This window comes from Populus alba, chromosome 18 (genome assembly GCF_005239225.2).
Source record: "Populus alba chromosome 18, ASM523922v2, whole genome shotgun sequence".
In the NCBI taxonomy this organism is placed as follows: Eukaryota; Viridiplantae; Streptophyta; class Magnoliopsida; order Malpighiales; family Salicaceae; genus Populus; species Populus alba.
Genome location: NC_133301.1, coordinates 3,028,246 through 3,048,614, shown reverse-complemented (window position 1 = coordinate 3,048,614; position 20,369 = coordinate 3,028,246). Strand labels below are relative to the sequence as shown.

The 20,369-nt window shown below is 30.7% G+C and overlaps 1 protein-coding gene across 4 annotated transcripts; it reads left to right on the top strand.

The window, feature by feature from the left end:
• The first annotated feature begins 12,252 nt into the window (after positions 1 to 12,252).
• LOC118051059 (protein ANTI-SILENCING 1) lies at positions 12,253 to 19,976 on the top strand. 4 transcript variants are annotated; one of them, XR_012168718.1, is made up of 13 exons: positions 12,253 to 12,592; positions 13,466 to 13,866; positions 14,790 to 14,958; positions 15,065 to 15,267; positions 15,513 to 15,887; positions 16,698 to 16,724; positions 17,118 to 17,210; positions 17,491 to 17,569; positions 17,759 to 17,849; positions 18,277 to 18,382; positions 18,519 to 18,635; positions 18,767 to 18,899; positions 19,552 to 19,976. XR_012168718.1 is itself a non-coding variant. In XM_073406443.1 (13 exons), exons 2-12 carry the CDS (start codon positions 13,522 to 13,524, stop codon positions 19,627 to 19,629), a joined length of 1,683 nt encoding a protein of 560 aa, XP_073262544.1. In that variant the 5' UTR covers positions 12,253 to 12,592; positions 13,466 to 13,521; the 3' UTR covers positions 19,630 to 19,677; positions 19,748 to 19,976. The 4 variants fall into 4 exon arrangements, 3 of the variants coding, with proteins under 3 accessions (XP_073262544.1, XP_073262543.1, XP_073262542.1); XM_073406443.1 differs by lacking the exon at positions 18,767 to 18,899 and having other exon boundaries at positions 19,552 to 19,677; positions 19,748 to 19,976; XM_073406442.1 differs by lacking the exon at positions 18,767 to 18,899 and adding an exon at positions 13,160 to 13,217.
• The last annotated feature ends 393 nt before the right edge of the window (positions 19,977 to 20,369 follow it).

The following is a 20,369-nucleotide window of genomic DNA, read 5'->3' as shown; positions in this document are numbered from 1 at the left end:
TCACGTGGGCTCCGTCTAGACTCTACAGGGCGAGAGTGGCATGGTAGTAAATTATGGGAAACTTGATGGGAGGTGGCTCCTAGCGTCATTTGATTTTATTAAATTTTGGGCATATTTGATATTTCAGCGTGTCTGTGCTTTTTAAAAGATTTGAAGAAAAAACAAAATTATTTTAAATTGGTTCTTTTATTTTTAAATTATTATATTATAATGATATATCAAGAAAAAAATTCAAAAAAAGTTATTTTAATATATTTTTAAATAAAAAATATCTTAAAAAACAATCACCACAATTATAACAATAAACACTACTTATATTTTTATATAGGTCTATACTCACATTATGTGACGGAGTGTTTATGAATTTTATTAGAATAAAACTAAGCCTGGTTAAGTTGAAGCAAATGAAGGTCTCATTTGTTTGGTGAAAGTTGATTTCTAGAAACCATTTTACAAACTTTTATGTTTTTGTTTATCATTAGAAAAATTGATCAATAAAAAATATTTTTCAGTCAAAGAAAAATTTGGCTTTATTTACAGAAAAGTGTTTTCTTTTCTTTTAGGAGGAACACACTTTCTAAAAATTATGAAATTTTTAAAAATATCATATTATTTGCTGATTATAACAAATTTGGTTCTCAAACTTTTAATTGCTATATATTTTATTTTGAATCTTTTTTTTTCAATTTCACCCTTAGAATTTAATTTAATTTGATTTTTATATTAACTTTGGTCCTCATTTTTATTATTGTTATTTGTTTTTCTCTTATTATTTTTTTAATTAAAATTTTTAATCTATCAAATTTGGTCCTCATTCTTTTAATTATTACTTATTTTATTTGAAATAATTTATGAAATTATAATTATAATTATTTTAATTTCATCATCTTTTAATTTTTTTCATCTATTGGATTTAATCTCCATTATTTTGATTGTTATTTATTTTATTTGAGGTAATTTATGAAATTAGATTTTTTTTCAATTTCATTCACATTTAACTTTTTTTATTTGTAAGATTTGTTCCTCTTTATTTTAATAAATTTTAAAAAATATATATTAATAAGTTATTTTCCATGGCATAACCAAACACTAAAAAAAATATTGGTTATTACAAGTATTTAGATCTTTTTATAATATCTATTAGTCATTATTAAATTGATTAAAGATAAATAAATATTTTTATATTTTAAATACACGGTAAAATAACCAAAATATCATTAGAAGTATAAATAAATTAATTAAAATCAAAGGGCAATTTTGTATTTTCATAATGATTTTTTCATAGTTACCAATTCAGTAGAGGGACAATTTAGTATGTGTGTGTGTGTGTGTGTGTGACCAAAACGTCCTTAAAAGCAAAAAAAATTAAAACTAGTATTAAGAGGTTTTTTTTTTTGTTATTGTCAAATTAGTTTAAAGGCAATTTAATATTTAACCAAATATAAAAAAAAAAAGGTTGGGATACATGTGGTACACTCTCCAATGTGTAGGAGAAGTCAACGCCCTTTCAATAAGCACGTATGACACCTCCCGACATCAAAAAATATCCTTCCATTATGTCAATGAAAGCGTTAGCACATCATTTTCTTGGTGGTGCAGTGCATGTTGACGATGGTGGTCAGGTTTGTCGCTGGTGGGCCTTTCTTTTTTCTTTTCTTTTCTTTCTTCACTCTAAAAATTACAACTTAGCTCTCTTTGTTATTGATATTTGAACTTCTATCCTTATTCTTTTTATTTCTAATTTTTGTCTTGGCTTATTTGTAGAAGTATTATTTATTTTTAATTTCATCACTCAATCTTGATTTTCTGTAAATTAATTTTTCCAATTTAATCCTTATTTTTTTATTATTTTTTTGGTCTTTTTTTAATTAATTTTTCTTTCAACTTCACCTTTTAATCATAAATATGTTGTTATTTTATATTTCAATTTTAATATTTATTCTTTTAATTGTTATTTTTGTTTTGGATCCTTTTGTGTAATTGATATTCTTATTCCATCCAAGTTAAGCCTTCAACATTTAATTGGTTGGGAATTGGACTTCGTGGTTTTTATGAATATGGTGTTTTTGGTCCAATGCCATGAGCCACGGGTTTGAAAAGTTAACGCGAGTTGACATTATTTTTTATTTAGTTTTTTAACTTAATTTCTTTTTAGTTTTGTTATTTTTTATATTTTTTTTTCTACTAAGTTATCCAGGTCTCATGACCTAGGTCGCAAGTTTGGCGGGTTAACCTAGGTTGGCTTACCTATTATTCCTGGAGCTATAAGTTTGTCATGTTAATTCAGATGTGTTGCGAGGTGCGTGTGCCAATGCGACGTCGTCTGGTGATGGCGGAAGCTCTTGTAATGCCTCTTGTTTGAGGTATTGTGTGTTAGGAATGTTTTTGGATTTAATCATAAAATTATGATTCATGTTTAGGAGTCGCCATCTAATATTATGGTCACTAGGAACCTATGGTTTGCAAGAGTCTGGGTAAGGGACTGGTTGTGTAAAGAGAAGACGCATCACCCCAGTGCACCCTACCTAAGGTAAGATGTATTGTTGTTTAATTGTTTTTTTCTAAGTCGGGTTTCTATTTATTGGTCTTTTCTAAGGTTCAATGTAAATCTCTCTTCATGAAAAATTATGTACCTTATTTGGTTAAATCATAATCGTTCTAAAGTTTAAATTTTAGCATCGCATTTATTTACACTTTATATCTTTAATACCTGAGGGTGTACTTTATCGTGTAATTTTACACTCCACAAATATTAAAGTCTATATTTGGACCTTAAAAAAAGATTGGAAAAAGGTTTTTGATATTTGGGCCAAACCCTAATGGATGATCATAAAACTAGTTATGATATCCATTTTTTGGATTTTCAAAACATGAGAAAGATGTAATCTTTCAATGAAAATATGCTTGGAAAATTTATAGGATTTGGCCATATGCATGAAAATAAAATATTTTTTTTGTTTTTGAAAAGGGAAATTGATTTAAAAGTTTTTGAGATATTTTTTGAAAATATTTTGAATTTTTTTTTTTGAAATATTTCGAAGAAAACCCAGTATTTTAATACCAGATTTGTATTTTACAGTATAAATATATAACCTAATATTATGCAAAATTGGTAGAAAAATATTTGAGAAAATCACAATTTTTTTTGAAATGATTTTTTCATTTTATGAATTTTTTTGTTTTTTAATATTATAACACACACACACGGGCTGGGCTGGACTCAGCCTAAGAAAGGTTAGGTGGGCCGAGATTGGACCAAATTGGTCGGCCTACTCTCGGCCCAGCAAAACCTTTTATTCTCCTTTTTAGGCTAAGCCAGGCTAGAACGGGTCCGACCCATTCCAAATGTTAATTATTTTGCAGAGCGTGAACTTATTGTTCACGTTCTGCATGCAACTACATAGTTGCACACGATGCCGAGAAAAATGAAAGGCAACCTGGCGGAGGAGAAGGAGTCGTTGTCTAGGTGGTTGACAAGAGATTGGTGATGGCATTGATGGGGAGCTTTGCCGCCAAAGTTACTAATATACAGGAAGAAGAAGTTTGCATAAGAGAAAGAAAAGTGGTGCAACCACCACGTGAGATGGTTTGATGGCTACTTGAGGTAGAGATGATGGTGATGGTAGCTAAAGGTCACGGTAGAGAGAGAAAGAAGAGAAATGACCAGTTATAGGAAAATTGAGTGGGGAAGGCTACTTTTTGACCACCTTTGCGTTCGATTTTCTCCTCCATCAAGCCATGAAATCCACCTCTATTTATAGGCGGTGGAAGATGACAATCTTGTCTACACTGGTAAAAATTTCAACTCTTGATTCAGTTGGGGAAGATCTCAGCCGTTGTTAAAAGTAAGCATGGTGCACTGTCAAATTTGCAGCTGTAGGCTGCCCGAGTTGGCCTCTTTGGGGTGGTGCCACGTCCGTTTCTTTGCTAGTGTGCCAGTGATGACCATACCCAAACGTAGAAGGATATCTTATGATTTATTCCGTGCAAGTTTTGTCAAATTTGGTAGACGTTGGGTACATTAAATGCAACTGCAAAGTAGGTAACCAGATCAGCTTTTCGGGAAAAAATGAAGAAGATAATGAACATTACTAAACGACACGTTGTCTAACCTTTTTTTTTAGGAAACGGCATCATTTTAGGTTTGAATTAGGGATATTTCCGATCTTTAATTTAGTCCTCCAGCTTTCAATAGAACCCCTATTTGACCCTATATTTTTTATTTAATGCAATTAAGCCCCTGATAAATTATTGTTTGAACCCCCAGATTTACACGCCTTTAACAATATGGTCCTTGGTCTCGAATTTGTTCAATTGAACTCCTAATTGACCATTAAACTTTTAATTTTTTCAATTCCCCCTATTTTTGTCAATTGAGCCCCTATAATTTGGTGTCTTTTGCAGATTGGTCCTTGGCTACGAATTTTATTAATTTAACCCCTAATTGACCCCAAAACTTCAATTTTCTTGCAATTTTGCCCCTGATTTCAATCAATTAACTTGGAAAAAAAAATTAAATTTGGTCTCTTAAAATTCTAATTTTCTCAAGTAAGCCTAAATTAGGCTCTCAAACTTAAGTTTTCACCAATTAATCCCAAAATAAAATTAATTTGACACATTTAAAGTATAATTAAGTCCTTGCATTTAATTATATCCTTCAATTGGACCTAAATTAATTTTTAAATATAATTAAAAATTAATTTAGCCCATGATTAAATCAAATTGGCCTTCTAAAAATTTAATTATGTCATTGAACTTAATTTTTATGCAAATTCATCCAATAATAATTTAATTTAACCTTGAATTTGCATTTTTTTCTCTTTTTTGGGGTACAATTAGGCCTTAAAATTTCCTTCAAAATTGTTGTTTAATTACCCGACCTGCTTTCTCCACGTTGCCAGCCTTTATTTTATTTTTTGATTGTTATTTTGAAAAAAAATATGATTTTTAGGGAATAACCTAGAATTGGGTTATGATAGGATGAATTCGATCCTTTTTTTGTCCTATTTTTATCTAATCTCGCTCTTTCATATTTACTAGTCTAAGAATTAAGTTATGTTGTTTGTTCTCTTTTACATAAATATTTTCACAAGTTATTGTTATCTTTTTTTTTTTTTAATTTGGTCCATATACTATCATTACTTATTTGTTATCATCTAATTAAAATAAAACCAACTTATTTGACATGTTCTAGTCTATAACTCAAGTAGTAGATTTGTTTTTCCTTCTTTAAAGCTCATTTGCATACCTAAACATCATTTTTAATATAAACAAAGCCTTATGATGTAATATGGGTACATGACTAGTCAAACCTAAAACATATTGACATTACAACAAAAGCATAGGGACATAATCCTTTGAGAAGGATGTTCAATGGTGCAAAAGCAACAATAATGATTGTTAATTTATATATTTTATGTTTAGCAAGCAAAGAAAGTTTTGCCAGTTGCAAACAAAATTATGCAAGTCTCTGGGTTTTCATAGAAGACATTTTTTATATTGTAATAGTTATCCCTAGCCAACAAGAAAAAGTGAATGAATCTACTATAATAAAGCTATCTGGACCTCAAAAGGCATGCCTTAAATGTTTTTAACCCTCATGCACCGAAAACAAAACCAACTACAATTAAAATTGACATTTAAGTAAAAGGCAATGAGATAAAAGGAAGTTTCATCATCAATATGCATTAGAAAAGAAATAAGAAAAAAAATGGATTATAGTTATAGGTTGCATCGATGAAGGTGAGGATTGATGTTTATAAAGCGAGTATTTTATGAGCTTGGAACTAAAAATAATGCAAAAATTGACTCCAAAAAACAAAAACAAAGCCAAACTTTATATAGAGTTTCCATAAGCTTGTGAGAAATGCCAAAACATCAGCTTTGGTGTTTATATAAATAAAGTTCTTAAAAAGCATGAATTCTTTGAGCACATTTCATAGATTAAGCTTGTTTAAACATACATTTAAAAATATAACAAAGATTTGGTCATTCAGTAAGAGTATTGTGTCGCCACTTGATAATAGATGGTACAAGAGACATCTCGTGATTATATTGAGCCATAGTTGAGTGGTGAGAGTTACAGTTCTTAAACATGTGGTATAGTAACTTTAGCATAGGTTGCATGGGACCATTGATAGAAATTTTTTGTTTTGTTTTGTTTAGGACCATCAACAAAAATCATGTGAGCAAGATTGATGTAAACATGTTTTGTGTCAGTGGGAATAAGAATTACAACGGGTCTTATCGTAAAGATATTTTTATTATATCATGCATGAAATATTGTAAGTTGTCTGTGTTAGCTATCTATATAGGTAAAATATTCATTGAGTTTACGGTTAAAAAAGAAAAAGAAAAATAGTATGCAAAAAGTAACAACAGAAGCAAACTCTAAATAGAGCTTCCATGAGCATATGAGAAATGCTAGATATTTGCTCTAGCATTAATATAAATAGAGTTCCCATAATCCCATTTTTTAAATACATTTCATAAGTCATGCATACTGAAATAGAAATTCAAATATGTAAAATATAATTGATTGTAATGTCAAAGATCAAGGTGGGAATTTTAATAGACCACAACGACGAACTTGTTAATGGGTAAGAAAGAGCTAGCTATCTGGATGAAAGCTATAAAATTTAAATAAGATGAGCTAGTTGTTTGGATGAGGGTTATAAAATTTAAATTAAATAAGCCAATCATTTAGACGAGGGATATAAATTCAAAATATTTAATTGAACGTATGAGCAGGGGCTATAAATTTTAAACAAATAGAGTTGGTGATTATTTTAAACTAAAGGGTGGTGTAATGAATCAAGAATAGGCATATGAATAATTGAGATTTCAAAAATTTATGAATGAGCCAAGAATGGGTATAATAAATATTTGAGGTTTAAAAATATAGAAACGAGTATGAATGGGCAAAATGAATATTTTAAACTAGAAAAAAAACAAGAATCAACCATGAAATGGCTATTTGACAAAAATAAAAAAAAATGTATACATGGAAGCTGAAATAGTGTAAAATGTGTTAGGATGAAATAAATGTCATGGGCTAAAGTGAAATAAATTTAAGGGAAACTTGAAGGGCATAATTTATGAAATGTCAAAATTAATGTTTTGATCAAATGAATAAATTAGTGGCTAGAAAAAGAGGCATGATGAATATGTAAATTAATGAAAGAATGAGTTAAAAAGCCTATATGAGACATAATGAATGTTCAAAATAAATTAATTAAATTTAGTTGATCAAAAGGTAGAAAAAATATTGAGATGAACTAAAGAAAATAATTAGCTGAAAAAAGCATAACAAACATTTGAATTGAAAGAACATGGTTGCTAAATCAAGGTAGCTTCTATGATGTTGAAATGGGATTAAACAATTAATGAATCCAAAATTTAACTAAATCATAAATTAAATGTATGACATGATATTAAAGAATCCCTAAATGAAGCCAAGTATAGTTTACAAATAGTGAAATGGAAAGTGATGTGAAATATATTACATTGTGAATTGAGAAATAATATGGATTTGATATACTTGTGTATAGAAATGTATTATATATGAAAAAATGGCAAAACACATGTAATTTAAGGAAGGGAGGCTCATTAAATAATGAATCGAGTGAAACAAGTGAGGATTATGGTATAGGTAAAAAAAGTTAATGAAATGATACTTAATGTTTATTAATTCTAGAATTTGATTAATCGATTAGCTGGAAGGGATTTTAGTATACAAAAAATCTTATTTTTTGTTCTATGTGTTTTATAGGTGTATCCATCTAGGGTATCTTGAGTTCATGCTCCAAATCTTTATTGGTTATTTTATTTTGGGAGAGATTTTATAAAACTAGTTAAATTTATAAAGTAAATTATTATATGTAATTAAGCCATAAATAATATAAGGATTGAAATAATAATGAAAAAAAGGAGGAACACCTTGTTATGAAAATAATGTATCTAAAAGGATATCATAATTTTATTTTCTTGTATTTAAAATTATGTATCTTTATTATAAATTGATGAAAATGTGAAATTATGAGACTGGGGCTACCAATATGATATTGTGAGTGTGTGTATAAATTTACACATTTCTTATGCATATTATAGTTGAGATTTACAAGGCATTACAATTGCAATTCTGTATGCATCTAAGTTATAGTATAGTATGTAAATGTAAGGATACTTACATGTGTTTAATCATTATCTACTCTATTAAGTATTTCAGGTCCATTTTATCCACCACCATCTTCTCCAACTCTATTTTTTTTTTTCAACCATAAGGATTGTAAAGTGATGAAAATAAAGTTTTGGTTCAATAAACAAAAGTTTTAAACTAAAAAAACCAAAAATAAAAATGAAAAAAATCATGTTGGGAAAGATTTGTAAAATGGCACCTCATGAGTAGCATTAAAAGAAATTGCATTTTTTTATCACAATCAAAATTAGTCTAAGCAGTTTTTATTTTTTGCAAGCAATAAAACTGACTTTTATCTTACAAGATAGAACATCAATAAATTATTGAGAAGTTTTTTTAACATCATGATAACACATAACATGCAAATTTAAACAATATACCAAGCCAAAACGCTTGTCAAGACACCATACAATGATGAAATTTAAAAAATAGTAATTAAATCATAAAATTATAAAAAATAAGAGACACTATTGAAATCCACATTAATTTCACTCATAACACACAATATATTGTTAGAGAATATGTTCTTTAGCTAATAGTTGGTTACATGTACCACTTATTTTATTAATGTAAAACATATTTATTATTAATAAATATTTTATTTATCTTTAATATCTATTTATATTTGATTAATAAATCTAATGTATAATTAATGAATATAGAGTAAAAATAAAACTAATGGGACAAAAATACTTTACAAAAAAAACTATAAAGTTATTATAATTATGAGATTATTGTTGCATCAAAGCATTGTTCGGAATAATTAGTTCCTAAAAGTTCATGATCAATATTCTATTAATATTTGACATTAATTAGAGTTGTTGAGACTAATGCATATTATGTTCCTTCCTTTATAAAAGAAAGCAATTGCTCTCATAAACTGAGGTATAAGGGATACCTGAAATTAACATGCAAGTATTTGTTAGATGACATAGACACTGAATTGACTTGCAAGGAATTCCATGTGGAGATCACATTGTCTATGGAAATGTTCTCGTGATAGTCGTATAAGTTATTCTTAGACTTGAGATAACTGAATTATCTTATATAGAGAGTGTTATGCTTTAATCCTGACCACACATTGTTATAATCAAGAGTAACAAACTGACAAATATTGAGTATAACATAAACTATATAAATATATTTAAGTAATTAAAAGATAATTCACCACCCTAGGTGAATTAGGAAAAATGTTTCATTTGTTTTCAAATAATATTGATTGTGAAATCCTGGCCAATGTGAAATGAGTTTCAAAACCGTATTCAAAGAATCAATGCCTATAATGTTGAGAACTAAAATGATTTAACAAAGCAGACATACTTCAGTCTATGCTGTAATGTTTAAATTGAAACATTCATGATGAAGAGATAATAATTACACTTAAAAACTAGTCACTAAAAAATTAAGTCAAATTACTTATGACTTTCCTAATATTTGAAGGATCATGACATGTTGCTAGACATTGTACTTGATCTTCAAATATAAATTAATTAAATATTAAATTGATAATAAATTAAATTGTTTAATTTATTTAATTTTATTTCATTTAGGATTATAATTTATATTGAGGCTAATTTATTAGGAAACCTAATGGGTTACACACATAAAAATCATTAGTCATGAATTTAAATTGAATGATTAATCAAATGTGACTTGATTGTAAATAAATTTTAAAAATTAAGGATTATAATGTAATTAATACAAGAGATTACAATTATATACCTAGAAATAATCAAGTAAAGACTTGATTTGATAAATTTCTAAAATTAACCTAAAATAATATATGTGATATTATTTAAGGGATAAATTGATATTTTATCATTTATATTATTTTTTAGGTTTTCTTATAAATAAAAAATTATACCTCTTATTTCCACCATGTAGAGAAGAGTGAAAAAAGTACAATATGCAAACACTTAAAATACAAAAAGAGAAAAACTTGTACTCTAAGTTATAGTAATTTCTCTCTTCTAAAAGGGTTTATGAGTTTTCGCTAGTGGTTCATGTGGATTATCGTTAGTAGCTAGACATTTGAATGACTTGTGGTTTTCAATAACTCAACCTTTAAGCAAATATTCACTATCCAAAGAACACCTGATCTCTAGGTAATTTTTGCATAAATATCAAAAAACTCTAGATATATCTAACACAATCATTTGGAGTCTTAAAAAAACTTTAAATTTATTATTTCTGCTGCATATATGTGTTTTAAGAAACCCAACATATACTCCAGAATAAACTCACCACAACAATTTGTTTTCTTCTTAATATTAGTGTGTTTAGTATTGCGATAGCTTTTGTGATTGTGGTATGAAAAAAAAAATTTAGAAAAATTACTTTTAGTTATGGTTGTTTTGATTAAAATATATGTTTAGTTAAAATTGTGGTTGAAGTTATTGTTTGGTAAAAAGTATGTCCAAAATGTTTGGTTAAAACAATAGTTGAAATTGATGGCGGTAATAAAATGATCTAAAAGTATAAATATTAATTTTTTATTTTACAATTACATTAATGTGTATTTTATTATTAATATATTTTAAAAAACAATTATGTTAATTACAATATCGATTTTATTAAACTTACTGCAATACTATCACGAACATGATCTATATAGGAAGACCTCTCGCTTTAATGAGATTGTGAACATAAAACCACATCAATTAAAAAAATTCTTAGGAACAAAATCAAGATGCGGATCAAATTATATAAATAATTGGTGAGAATTCATATATATATATATATATATATATATATATATATATATATATATTACACATATACAAACTTGGATCTTGAAATTTTTTTAACTTGTACAGAAACTATCCTGCATTATTTTTTTATTTATTTTTTGGTTTGGGTAGCAAATTTAACAATAATAAAACACAACTTCATGAAAATTAGAGGAAAAATATAGTGAAAACATGTAGAAATATCTTCTCAAAAAGCGAGTTCAAAACTCATTTAATAGTAAGGCCCTTTAAAAAACTAAATTTAAAAAAAATAAAAAAATAATATTTTTAAAAAATAAAGAAATAGCTTTTTAGATAATTTTGATATATTAATATTAAAAATAATTTTTAAATATATTTTTAAATAAAAAATATTTTAAAGAACAATAAAAAAAATGAAATATCAAATAGACTTTTTATGCAAAAACTTTTTTAAATCCCATAGGAATCTAAGTGGGTGTTTGTTTGCATGGAATATTGTTTTCTGAAAACCATTTTTCAAACTTTTCTATGTTTATTTGTCATTAAAAAAGTTGGTCAACAAAAAACACTTTATAATCAAACGAAAATTTGGCTTGATTTCCAGGAAAAATATTTTCTTTTTATTTTGGACGGAAAACACTTTCCAGAAGTTGTGAAAAATTTAAAAATTTCATATTATTTGCTGTTTGTATTAAATTTGATTCCCCAACTTTTGATTGATATATATTTTGTTCGAATTTTTTTTAATTTTATCCCTTAAAATTTGATTTAATTTGATTTTTCTATTAACTTTGATCTTTATTTTTATAATTTTTATTTGCTTTTCTCTTACTAATGTTTTAATTAAAAATTTTTATCAATCAAATTTAGTGTTCATTCTTTTGATTATTACTTATTTTATTTGAAATAATTTATGAAATTATAATTATTATTATTATTTTAATTTCATTATTTTTTAATTTATTAGATTTGATCTCTATTATTTTGATTAGTATTTATTTTATTTTAGATAATTTATAAAATTAATTTTTTTTTAATTTCATTCTCATTTAACTTTTTAATTTGTAAGATTTGTTACTTGTTGTTTTAATAAATTTTTTTTAAAATGAAATATCAATAAGATATTTTTCAGTTTATTTTTCATAAAATAATCAAACACTAAAAAATATTTTTCAACTTATTTTTCATGATACTATTAAATATAGAAAAATAATTGATTTTATAGAGAAATCACTTAAAAAAAAAATACTTTCAGGGTCTAAGTGAAATATTACTAAAATGCAGTGAGAAAAACATAAATTATGTAAAAGTTTCAATTACCCGGATGTCCCGAGCCACATTCAAATCAAATCAAATCAAATCAACAAATTAGAATTTAAAAAAAAGAGAAAGAAAGATGAAAAAAACGCAGATAAATTGAGCGGGCTTTCGTTAGGGTTCTCACAGAACAAAAACCCACTCGCCATCTCTTCTTCTTCTTCGATTTTTTCCCCGGCGATTTACTATTCTCATTTGTCACCACCATTGCGGTTTTGAGCGAGCAGACGCATTACTCCGTGCACTAAACGGCACCGTTTTCTTTCCCTAGAACCTATAATACACAACTGGACTCAGGTTCTGTTTCCTTTTGAAATTCTTTTGATGATCACGAAATCCGAAATCCGAAATCCGAGAAAAGTACACAGTATGTTTTTGAACTGTTTTTTTATATTATATTATTTGAATTTAATTTAGTAGACAATTTTTATTTTTATTTTTTCATGAAAGGAGTTGCTGTTTACTTTATTTTCGGGTGACATGCATGAATGCAGTGTTATTGTGCATATCTTTTTTTCGCGGTGTCAATTTTGATTAATTATGCGTAAATACAGATAATTACTGTGGCATCGGTATGCCATTATGGAATTAGTTTTTGTCTCTAATAATTTGAAACATATCAGCTCTTGAGGTTTTTTCTTGCGATGTTGTTATTATACCACAGCAGCATTTCATTTCACCAAAAAGAGGGGGGAAACCTAAAAATTGATTTTGGTAAATCAGGGAGGGGTTGTTTTACCCTCCAAAATTGCCGCACTGTGGCGATATTCATGAATGGAATTTAATAGTTAAGGGACTAACGGCGTACAGTTCAAACTGTAATGTTGTGCCCCTGCACTGTCGGATTATGTGGTGTAATGTTTGTCCAAGGGTTTTTTTTTTGTCAGAATGCTTAGAGTTTAAGTTAGACCGGCAAATTAATGCGTGATTGCAGGGAAAACTAATTATGCATGGTGAATCTTGATGAATAAGTTACCTGTGGATTGGAAATGGTAATGTGTTTCCAACAGAAAGTGTTACATTTAGATGTCCTCTTAGAGCTTGAACTTTCTCGAAGAACATGTATGTTTATTGATGTCGTTAATTGGTGTTTACACACTGTTGAGAAATGATTGAAGTGTTCTTACGTATGGCTGTCCTCATGAGTCTGTTTTAAAATACTGTAGCTATCTTCTGATATGGCTCTAGCTTCCTTGCTTATTTTTGAAATGTTTTTCCTCTTTTCTGTTTTTTTTTCCAGCTTGATTCTACATGTTTTACTGAACACAACAATTTGGAATAGCCTGTTATCTGAGTATGGTAGAAGCAGAAAAAGCCGACTGCATTGAATTCAAGTGGGGTAAAAAGAGAGGAGTTGGTGGGAAAAAGAAAGATGTACAGTTTTATGAATCTTTCTTTTATGATGGTGTGGACTATACTCTTTACGATTCTGTTTATATGTACAAGGAAGGTGAGCCAGAGCCTTATATTGGTAAGCTCATAAAGATATGGGAGAATGCTGACAAGACAAAGAAAGTGAAGGTTCTATGGTTTTTCCGTCCTCATGAGATTTCAAATTATCTTGGAGATGAGAAGACTCCCAAGAATGAATTGTTTTTGGCCTCTGGTGAAGGTGTAGGCAACACAAATGTTAATCCTTTGGTAATCATTTTAGATTATACCTTTTTTTAATATAATTTTGGCTTGTCTTCGGTAGTGACTTGTTATATGACTGTAATGACATATGGTTTGGATGGTTTATAAATTTCAATGGGGGAGTGGAGAAGCTTAGTATAAATTTTGTTACACAATTGATATTGGAATAATGTCCATGTTTGGCCAAACGTACATAAATATATGCTGCATGTTGAAGTTCTACATGGGGCACTTTCATAACATCATACTCATCTAGTTACCTCGTAAGTGCTAAAAGGCGAATAGGTTTCATGGAGAAAACAAGAGAAAACTAGAGGGTTCTATATTTGCAAAGACATGTTCAATTTTTGTTTTAATGTTTGGGCTCCATGTTCCTCAGACCTTCCATTATATTTGACACATGAAGTAGAATTTGGACATAACATCTTTGAGGGGCCTTGCCTGATCTTGCATTGAGGGGAGAGAAGGCACGATGAGGTTTTTTTCCCCTTTTTAATTCGTTTCTTTGATTATGCTGGGCTTATAGCAGTCCTCCATTTCTTCTCTAGATTGTTTTACTTAGGGTTCTTGTCAAGGAAAATAAGGTCATCCATTCTTAAAATTTAATGTATTATTTTCAATATTTCCTACACTTTAATTACATCTATTTCATTCTTAATTTGTAGCCAAATCTTTAATAGGTCCTTCTGGCATGATAAGATGTCCACTGACAATCATACATACAGAATGTAATGCTTTTGAATAGAAATGAAGCAGTGTTATTTCTTAGCACCTTAAAACATCGTCTTGGGTGTTTTCTGTTTATCTTTTACTGAAATTTAAGAAATTTTCGTACTGGACTTCAAATTCAATTTTTTTGCATTGGAAACATAGTTGGTGCTTTTGAGGAGCTTGTTCTAGTCAGGTTAATTTCTCATGCATCAAATCAGGAAGCAATTGCTGGAAAATGCAATGTGGTATGCAGTTCAAAGGATAGTAGAAATCCACAACCATCAGATGAAGAACTTCAAGAGGCTGACTTTGTATTTTACCGTGCATTTGATGTTGGGAACTGTAGGATCTTGGATAAGATAGATGAAAAAATTGCTGGGATTGAAGGTATGTGTTTTTTTTGCCTTCAATACTCCTGTACTATTCTTTTATAAATTGATTAAGTCTTTATCATTACATTCCTGTATGTTTGCTGTGTCTTCAATTGTTGCAGTGAAGTTCTTATTGAACAGAGTTGGTAATCAGAATTCCAGTGGTGTTCCAAAACTTGATTCAAACAAGAAAGAAGTCAGTGGAAATGCTGTGGTTATTGATGACACAAGGATTTTGGCCAAGAAAGAATCTTATCTTGGAGAGAAAGCTGCTTCTAGTTCTGGTGTACAGTTTGATGAAGTAGCTAAAACAAATGAAAGGCAGGTAGATATTTTTGGCGAGACTGCAAGTTCAAGTTCTAAGATTAAGGAAATTTCAGACACATATAACCTTCATTGGTCAAGAACAAATCTTCACTAATAGAAAATTCTGTATCTAATTTAGGCGCAGGGTTAGGTGAAATTACTAAAGATAATAAAAAGGAAAGCATATTGATTGACATCCCTTCAAGATCTAAAGATGATGTTGGCGAGAGTGAAAGTAAAGTTGGTAATGTCTTTGTTTATCAGGTTTTAGTTGAAGAGAAATTGAAAGTTGCCAAGGCTTCTGGTGACTTGGATGACAGATCATGTAAGAAAGCAAAGGTTGATGACTTGGCAAAAGCATCATATGATAACAGGGTGAAAAGCACACAGAAATTAAGACATGATTCCAATGACAGTAGTTCCAAGGCTGTGGCTCAAATAACCCCTGCTGCTGAAGATAAATCAAGGCCTAAGCTTACTAAAGATCCCCAGGAGACCAACAATGCACTTTCCGAGAAGCCAAAGCCTGATGAGAAGCTAGCTAATGGCAAGTTTCCTGAAGCATCTCTAAGACAGCCTTCAGAGGAGGGCAGTAAAACTAACTATAAAATACAGGAACCCACTCGAAGGCCAGCAACTGTAAGTTGCATTGCCAGAAGTCCTTTTTTTCCCTTTATTTATCAAGGTCTGTTGTTATATAACTTTAATGTTGTACTTCCATTTTCTTAGCATTGATGCTTCTATTAAGCAAAAATAATGCCTTTTGACTGAAGTGAAGAGCTAGAAGGATAAGAGTACTAATGCTGAACTGAGAAAAGATGGAAGACGAACCATAGGAACCTACCCCTTGAACACAAGGAGTTTTCTTCAACACACTGAAATACACTTGAGAGTTGAATCTGATTCTCAATTCATTATCATAAATAGTTGTCCTTAAATACAGCTTAAGGTTTTTCATAGGTACCAACCGTAGAACAGTTCTAAAGAGAGTGGGAAAGAAATAAAACTTTCTATGGTTTACTGTTTAATCAAGTTAAATAGCAAACTTCTTAAACAATAATAAAATTTCTAAAGTAATGCAGTTCCAGAAAAAAATAAATCCTAAATAACCGATCCCAGATTGCATTGAGTAGCTTCTGCATGGTGCCAACTATAATTTTTTGGGGTGTAACAGACTACTGTAGTGATGTTATAGAAAAGAAAGGGTGGATTCTGGAAAAAATATGTGCTATATATGTTTGAGATTTGGATTGCAGCAAAAGGAATGATGTGCTCAAGCCTCATTGTTTTCCTGTATCTCCTTCATTTTCAGCTCATTGATGTCTTGCATTCCCTGCTTTTGATTGTGCTCATTGACCTCTTATAGTGCCTGCTTTGTTGTTCTTGATGAGTAACCTGTGGTGAAAGTTAGATTTAGTACTTACATTTTTGTTATTGATATGTTGACAGGATAGAAGCAAGTGGTTTCGGGGACTTGTGAGTATTCTTTCTCAAATTTGTTTCTGCTCCTGATTTCAATTGATTTTACGATCCCTACATTTTTATTGTTGATATTTTGCTTTCTTTCTTGAAGGACCATTAAACCAATGTGATTTAACCAATGTCTGTCAATACTCTTTAAAGGTTTAGAATTCAATGCCCCCTGACCACAAAAAAAATCTATTGTTGGCCACTTGCTTAGCCTGTAGTCGAATGGGCTATCATATATAGGGAGGCTCTAGCCCCAGAGGTAGACTAGTTGGAGGCCCAACCGATAAAGCAAAGAGTGATTTAGGCTAGATGCTATTGTAGAATATTGATGTGATAAAAAATAAGTCAAAATGGGACATGCTATAATAATGTTTTAATTGCCTTGTATATTCTTACCAGCCATGGGAAGAAACAATGCAAACTGCTCATGAGCAAGGAACTCTTGTCCTGCTACAGAATTTGGATCCGTCTTATACTTCAGCAGAAGTAGAGGTGATTCTGATTCTAGAATTCATTTTCTTTACTAGCTTATCCTCTTCCATCCCTTTCTGTTTCACATCACAACCATGCTGTAGTAAAACACTTCATGTGCAGTTTTCCTACAGTAAAGTGGATATTTCAACCCCCCCCCCCCTTCTCTTTCACTCTTGGCCTTTGTTTCTAGGTTCTATGCTTGCTATGCTATTTTCTGTCATGTTCCAAGTAGTGGTTTCTTCTTGTTACAGTACCTTTAGAATGCATTGAGGCTCATAATTTCCTTGCCCTGGATCAGGGTCTCATTTGGCAAGTCTTCAAGCAAAGTTGCACTGCAAAGATGATTCAAAGGACTGCACGTTCCAGCCCTCACTCTGGTACAAATGAAAGTGGCTAATTAATAGTTAAATATCATAAATTTTTTAATTAAGGGCAATGTTTTTTCTTTTCATTTCTTTTTTGTGTCAATGTGTGGGTGGGGGGAGGGAATCTGGACACCCTCCATTCTGCCATACAAAGAATCACCTGTTACTGGATTTTGATTTTGTTAGTTGTTTATGCTCTAGGTCAGGCTTTTGTTATATTCCAAAAAAGGGAAGTAGCTGAGATGGCAGTTGCAAAATTAGATGAAGTTTGCTTAATGCTATCAAATGGGAGGTATGTTTTCTCCCTCTTTCAGCACTGGTGCACATCAATTAAATATTTCCTGCTTAGGGGTTCTACTTTACCAGTAGAAATTCCAGTCAAAGGCTCACACCGGTTTTATCAATATTAATGCCTCCCTGCTGCTCAGTCTGCAGTGTTCCCCACTGGTTAACATGGTAGTGTTAGCTTATATTTGTTGGCATTGAAGTGCCCGGGATTTTTTTTCTTTTAATTGTTTCTGTATGATGCAATGCTTGCCCTGGCCTTCTGGACATGTAAAGCACTTATTTTGACAGTTATGGGCTAAAATCCATAATTTGTTATGCATCAAGTCTTGTTATTTTTTATATCTGCTCTGTGAACTTTTAGTTGCTTGTTATTTGACAGTTTATACTTTTTAGATTCCCACTTATTCTTCTATTCATGTTCATATTTACAGGCCTCTGGTTGGTAGCATTGCTTCTCCTTGTTTCCCAGGAAAGCAGTCAACTTTTTTTGGTCATCTCACTATCAATAAACTTAGAATCCACATGCAGCGTGAGATGGTAAATTTTATTCTTGCTCTAACCATGCTTGCACACACTACAGGCAATGTTTAAGTGTATATACTTGTCATGCCACTTCCCTCCTCCTTCCTTTTTTCTTCCCATTGCTGTGATTAAAAGATGTTCTTATGCACAGAAAGAAGCAGTATCTACTTCACATTGTTCTCAGCCCAATACACTTGAGTATGAAATGGCAATGGAATGGCGCCTACTGCAAGAAAGATCAGATCTAGCTTTGAGAAAGCTACGCCAGGTCTCTATAATTAATTCAACTATTTATCAGGATTTAGTAATCTCTTAAGTTTTTTTAATATCAACAAGAATGCTGGAAAAAATATTTTTGTTAACTTTTTTGAATTGGGCATTTTGATTTTTTTTTCCCAGCAACAAGAGCAAGAGTTGAGAAAACTTAGGGCTACATTGAAGTCTAAATTAGAGCTGTGATGTCTCAGTTTATTGATACTTCTTCACACATTTTTCAGAGAAAAAGGCAGGCTAAAAAAATTGTTTGTTTTGGGTAAGCACTCACAACATGGAAACACTGTGCCTTCCAATTATCTTTTTAGTTTATGCAAATATTATTAGGCCCATGCACGTGTTAATTTTCAATCTTTGCTCACGAATTCTAATTTTTCCTTCTCAAAAGAAAGAGAAAAAGAAAACACCCATTATACCCCGTTAGAGGTTAGCCCTGAAATGGACTTAAATTCAGTCAATCATCGGAAGTTAAAGGGGAGTTCACGTGCTGTGTGAGATTGTCTATTACACTGGATTATAAGTTAGGTCCCACTTTTTTTTAGCAACTTCTTTCCGTGTTGGATCCACTTCCTTTTGCGTACCTCCATAGCCATAGCTTAGTCTTATTCAGTGAGCTGCACAGTTGCATGTCTGCTAATATTTAAGCTTATTTTTCCAATAGAGTGGTTGTGAAAGCATCAAGATCAAGAGAAAACAATTGCCAATTTTTGTCCCCTCCCCCTCCAAAACTTCTCATGTGGAGCCCCATGTCATCACGAGTTTATGCCATTGTCGATGGTCATTAGATGAAATTGGATCAGTTAATTGACACGAATATGCACTCTTTTCTCTAGTTCCTGCATGTTGATTTTGGCATTTCACTAGGGTAATTGATGAATTCTGAAATGCTTCTCTTGGCGACTTCTTTGCAGAATGGATGGAATGCATTTGGAACGCCAGAACTCCACTGGTTAGATAACAAGGCACTATTTTTGTTCGCGCGCCAGTAAATGTGCTAGGCGGATGAGTTTCGGGCATTGTTGGAACATGGAAATCAGGTCCCGTTCACAACTATTTTTGTCGTTCACCTGATTTACATATGACTGATGTAAATGTTACCTTTACCAGCTTGGGAGTTTTGTAAGTTACCTCGGTAACTTTTTTCGCTCCAGTGGCTGGGTTACATCAGGTGGTAATTCTTCTTCCCAGTCTCTCTTATCATGCATGGGTGTCCTTTTATGTTTGGTCTCTTGGTCCATTACCTAGTGACTTGATGAGCAAACTAATTGCCATCTGAAATTCCTTGTTTGTTTTCTTCCTTTTGGGTTTCTTATTGGTTCTATACATTATGACACCATCCCATTGCCCCTATGGTCATAGCCTCTCTTGTTTCATAAATTGCAGATGTTCTAGGAAAGAACAGTAGCCTGATAATCCGTAAGAGATGAGCTCACGAACCTGGCTTAGTTGGACCAAGCTAACTAACCGCACAATCAATAAAAATTATACTTGAAAATAGAAAATGCTATGGGTCCATTTAAAAATTTTCGTTCGCCTGATACTCGCGTGTGGGATGTTGAATCCTGCAAGAACTTGACTAGGCTTTAAGTCTGCTAAGTTATCAATCAATTCGATGCCATTTTAGAACAAGGGTGAGGGAGTGGTTCTTTCTTCACTAAAACGATGCCATTTTGGAACAAAGGCGAGGGAGTGGTTCTTTCTTCACTAAACTTGGGATTTGCTTTAATGG

Excerpts from the sequence above, each read along its gene's own strand:
- LOC118051059 (XM_073406443.1), top strand. The coding sequence starts at position 13,522 with ATGGTAGAAGCAGAAAAAGCCGACTGCATTGAATTCAAGTGGGGTAAA. Across the intron at positions 15,888-16,697 it reads CCACTCGAAGGCCAGCAACT|GATAGAAGCAAGTGGTTTCG; the intron begins GTAAGTTGCATT and ends ATATGTTGACAG. Across the intron at positions 18,636-19,551 it reads CTTTGAGAAAGCTACGCCAG|AATGGATGGAATGCATTTGG; the intron begins GTCTCTATAATT and ends ACTTCTTTGCAG.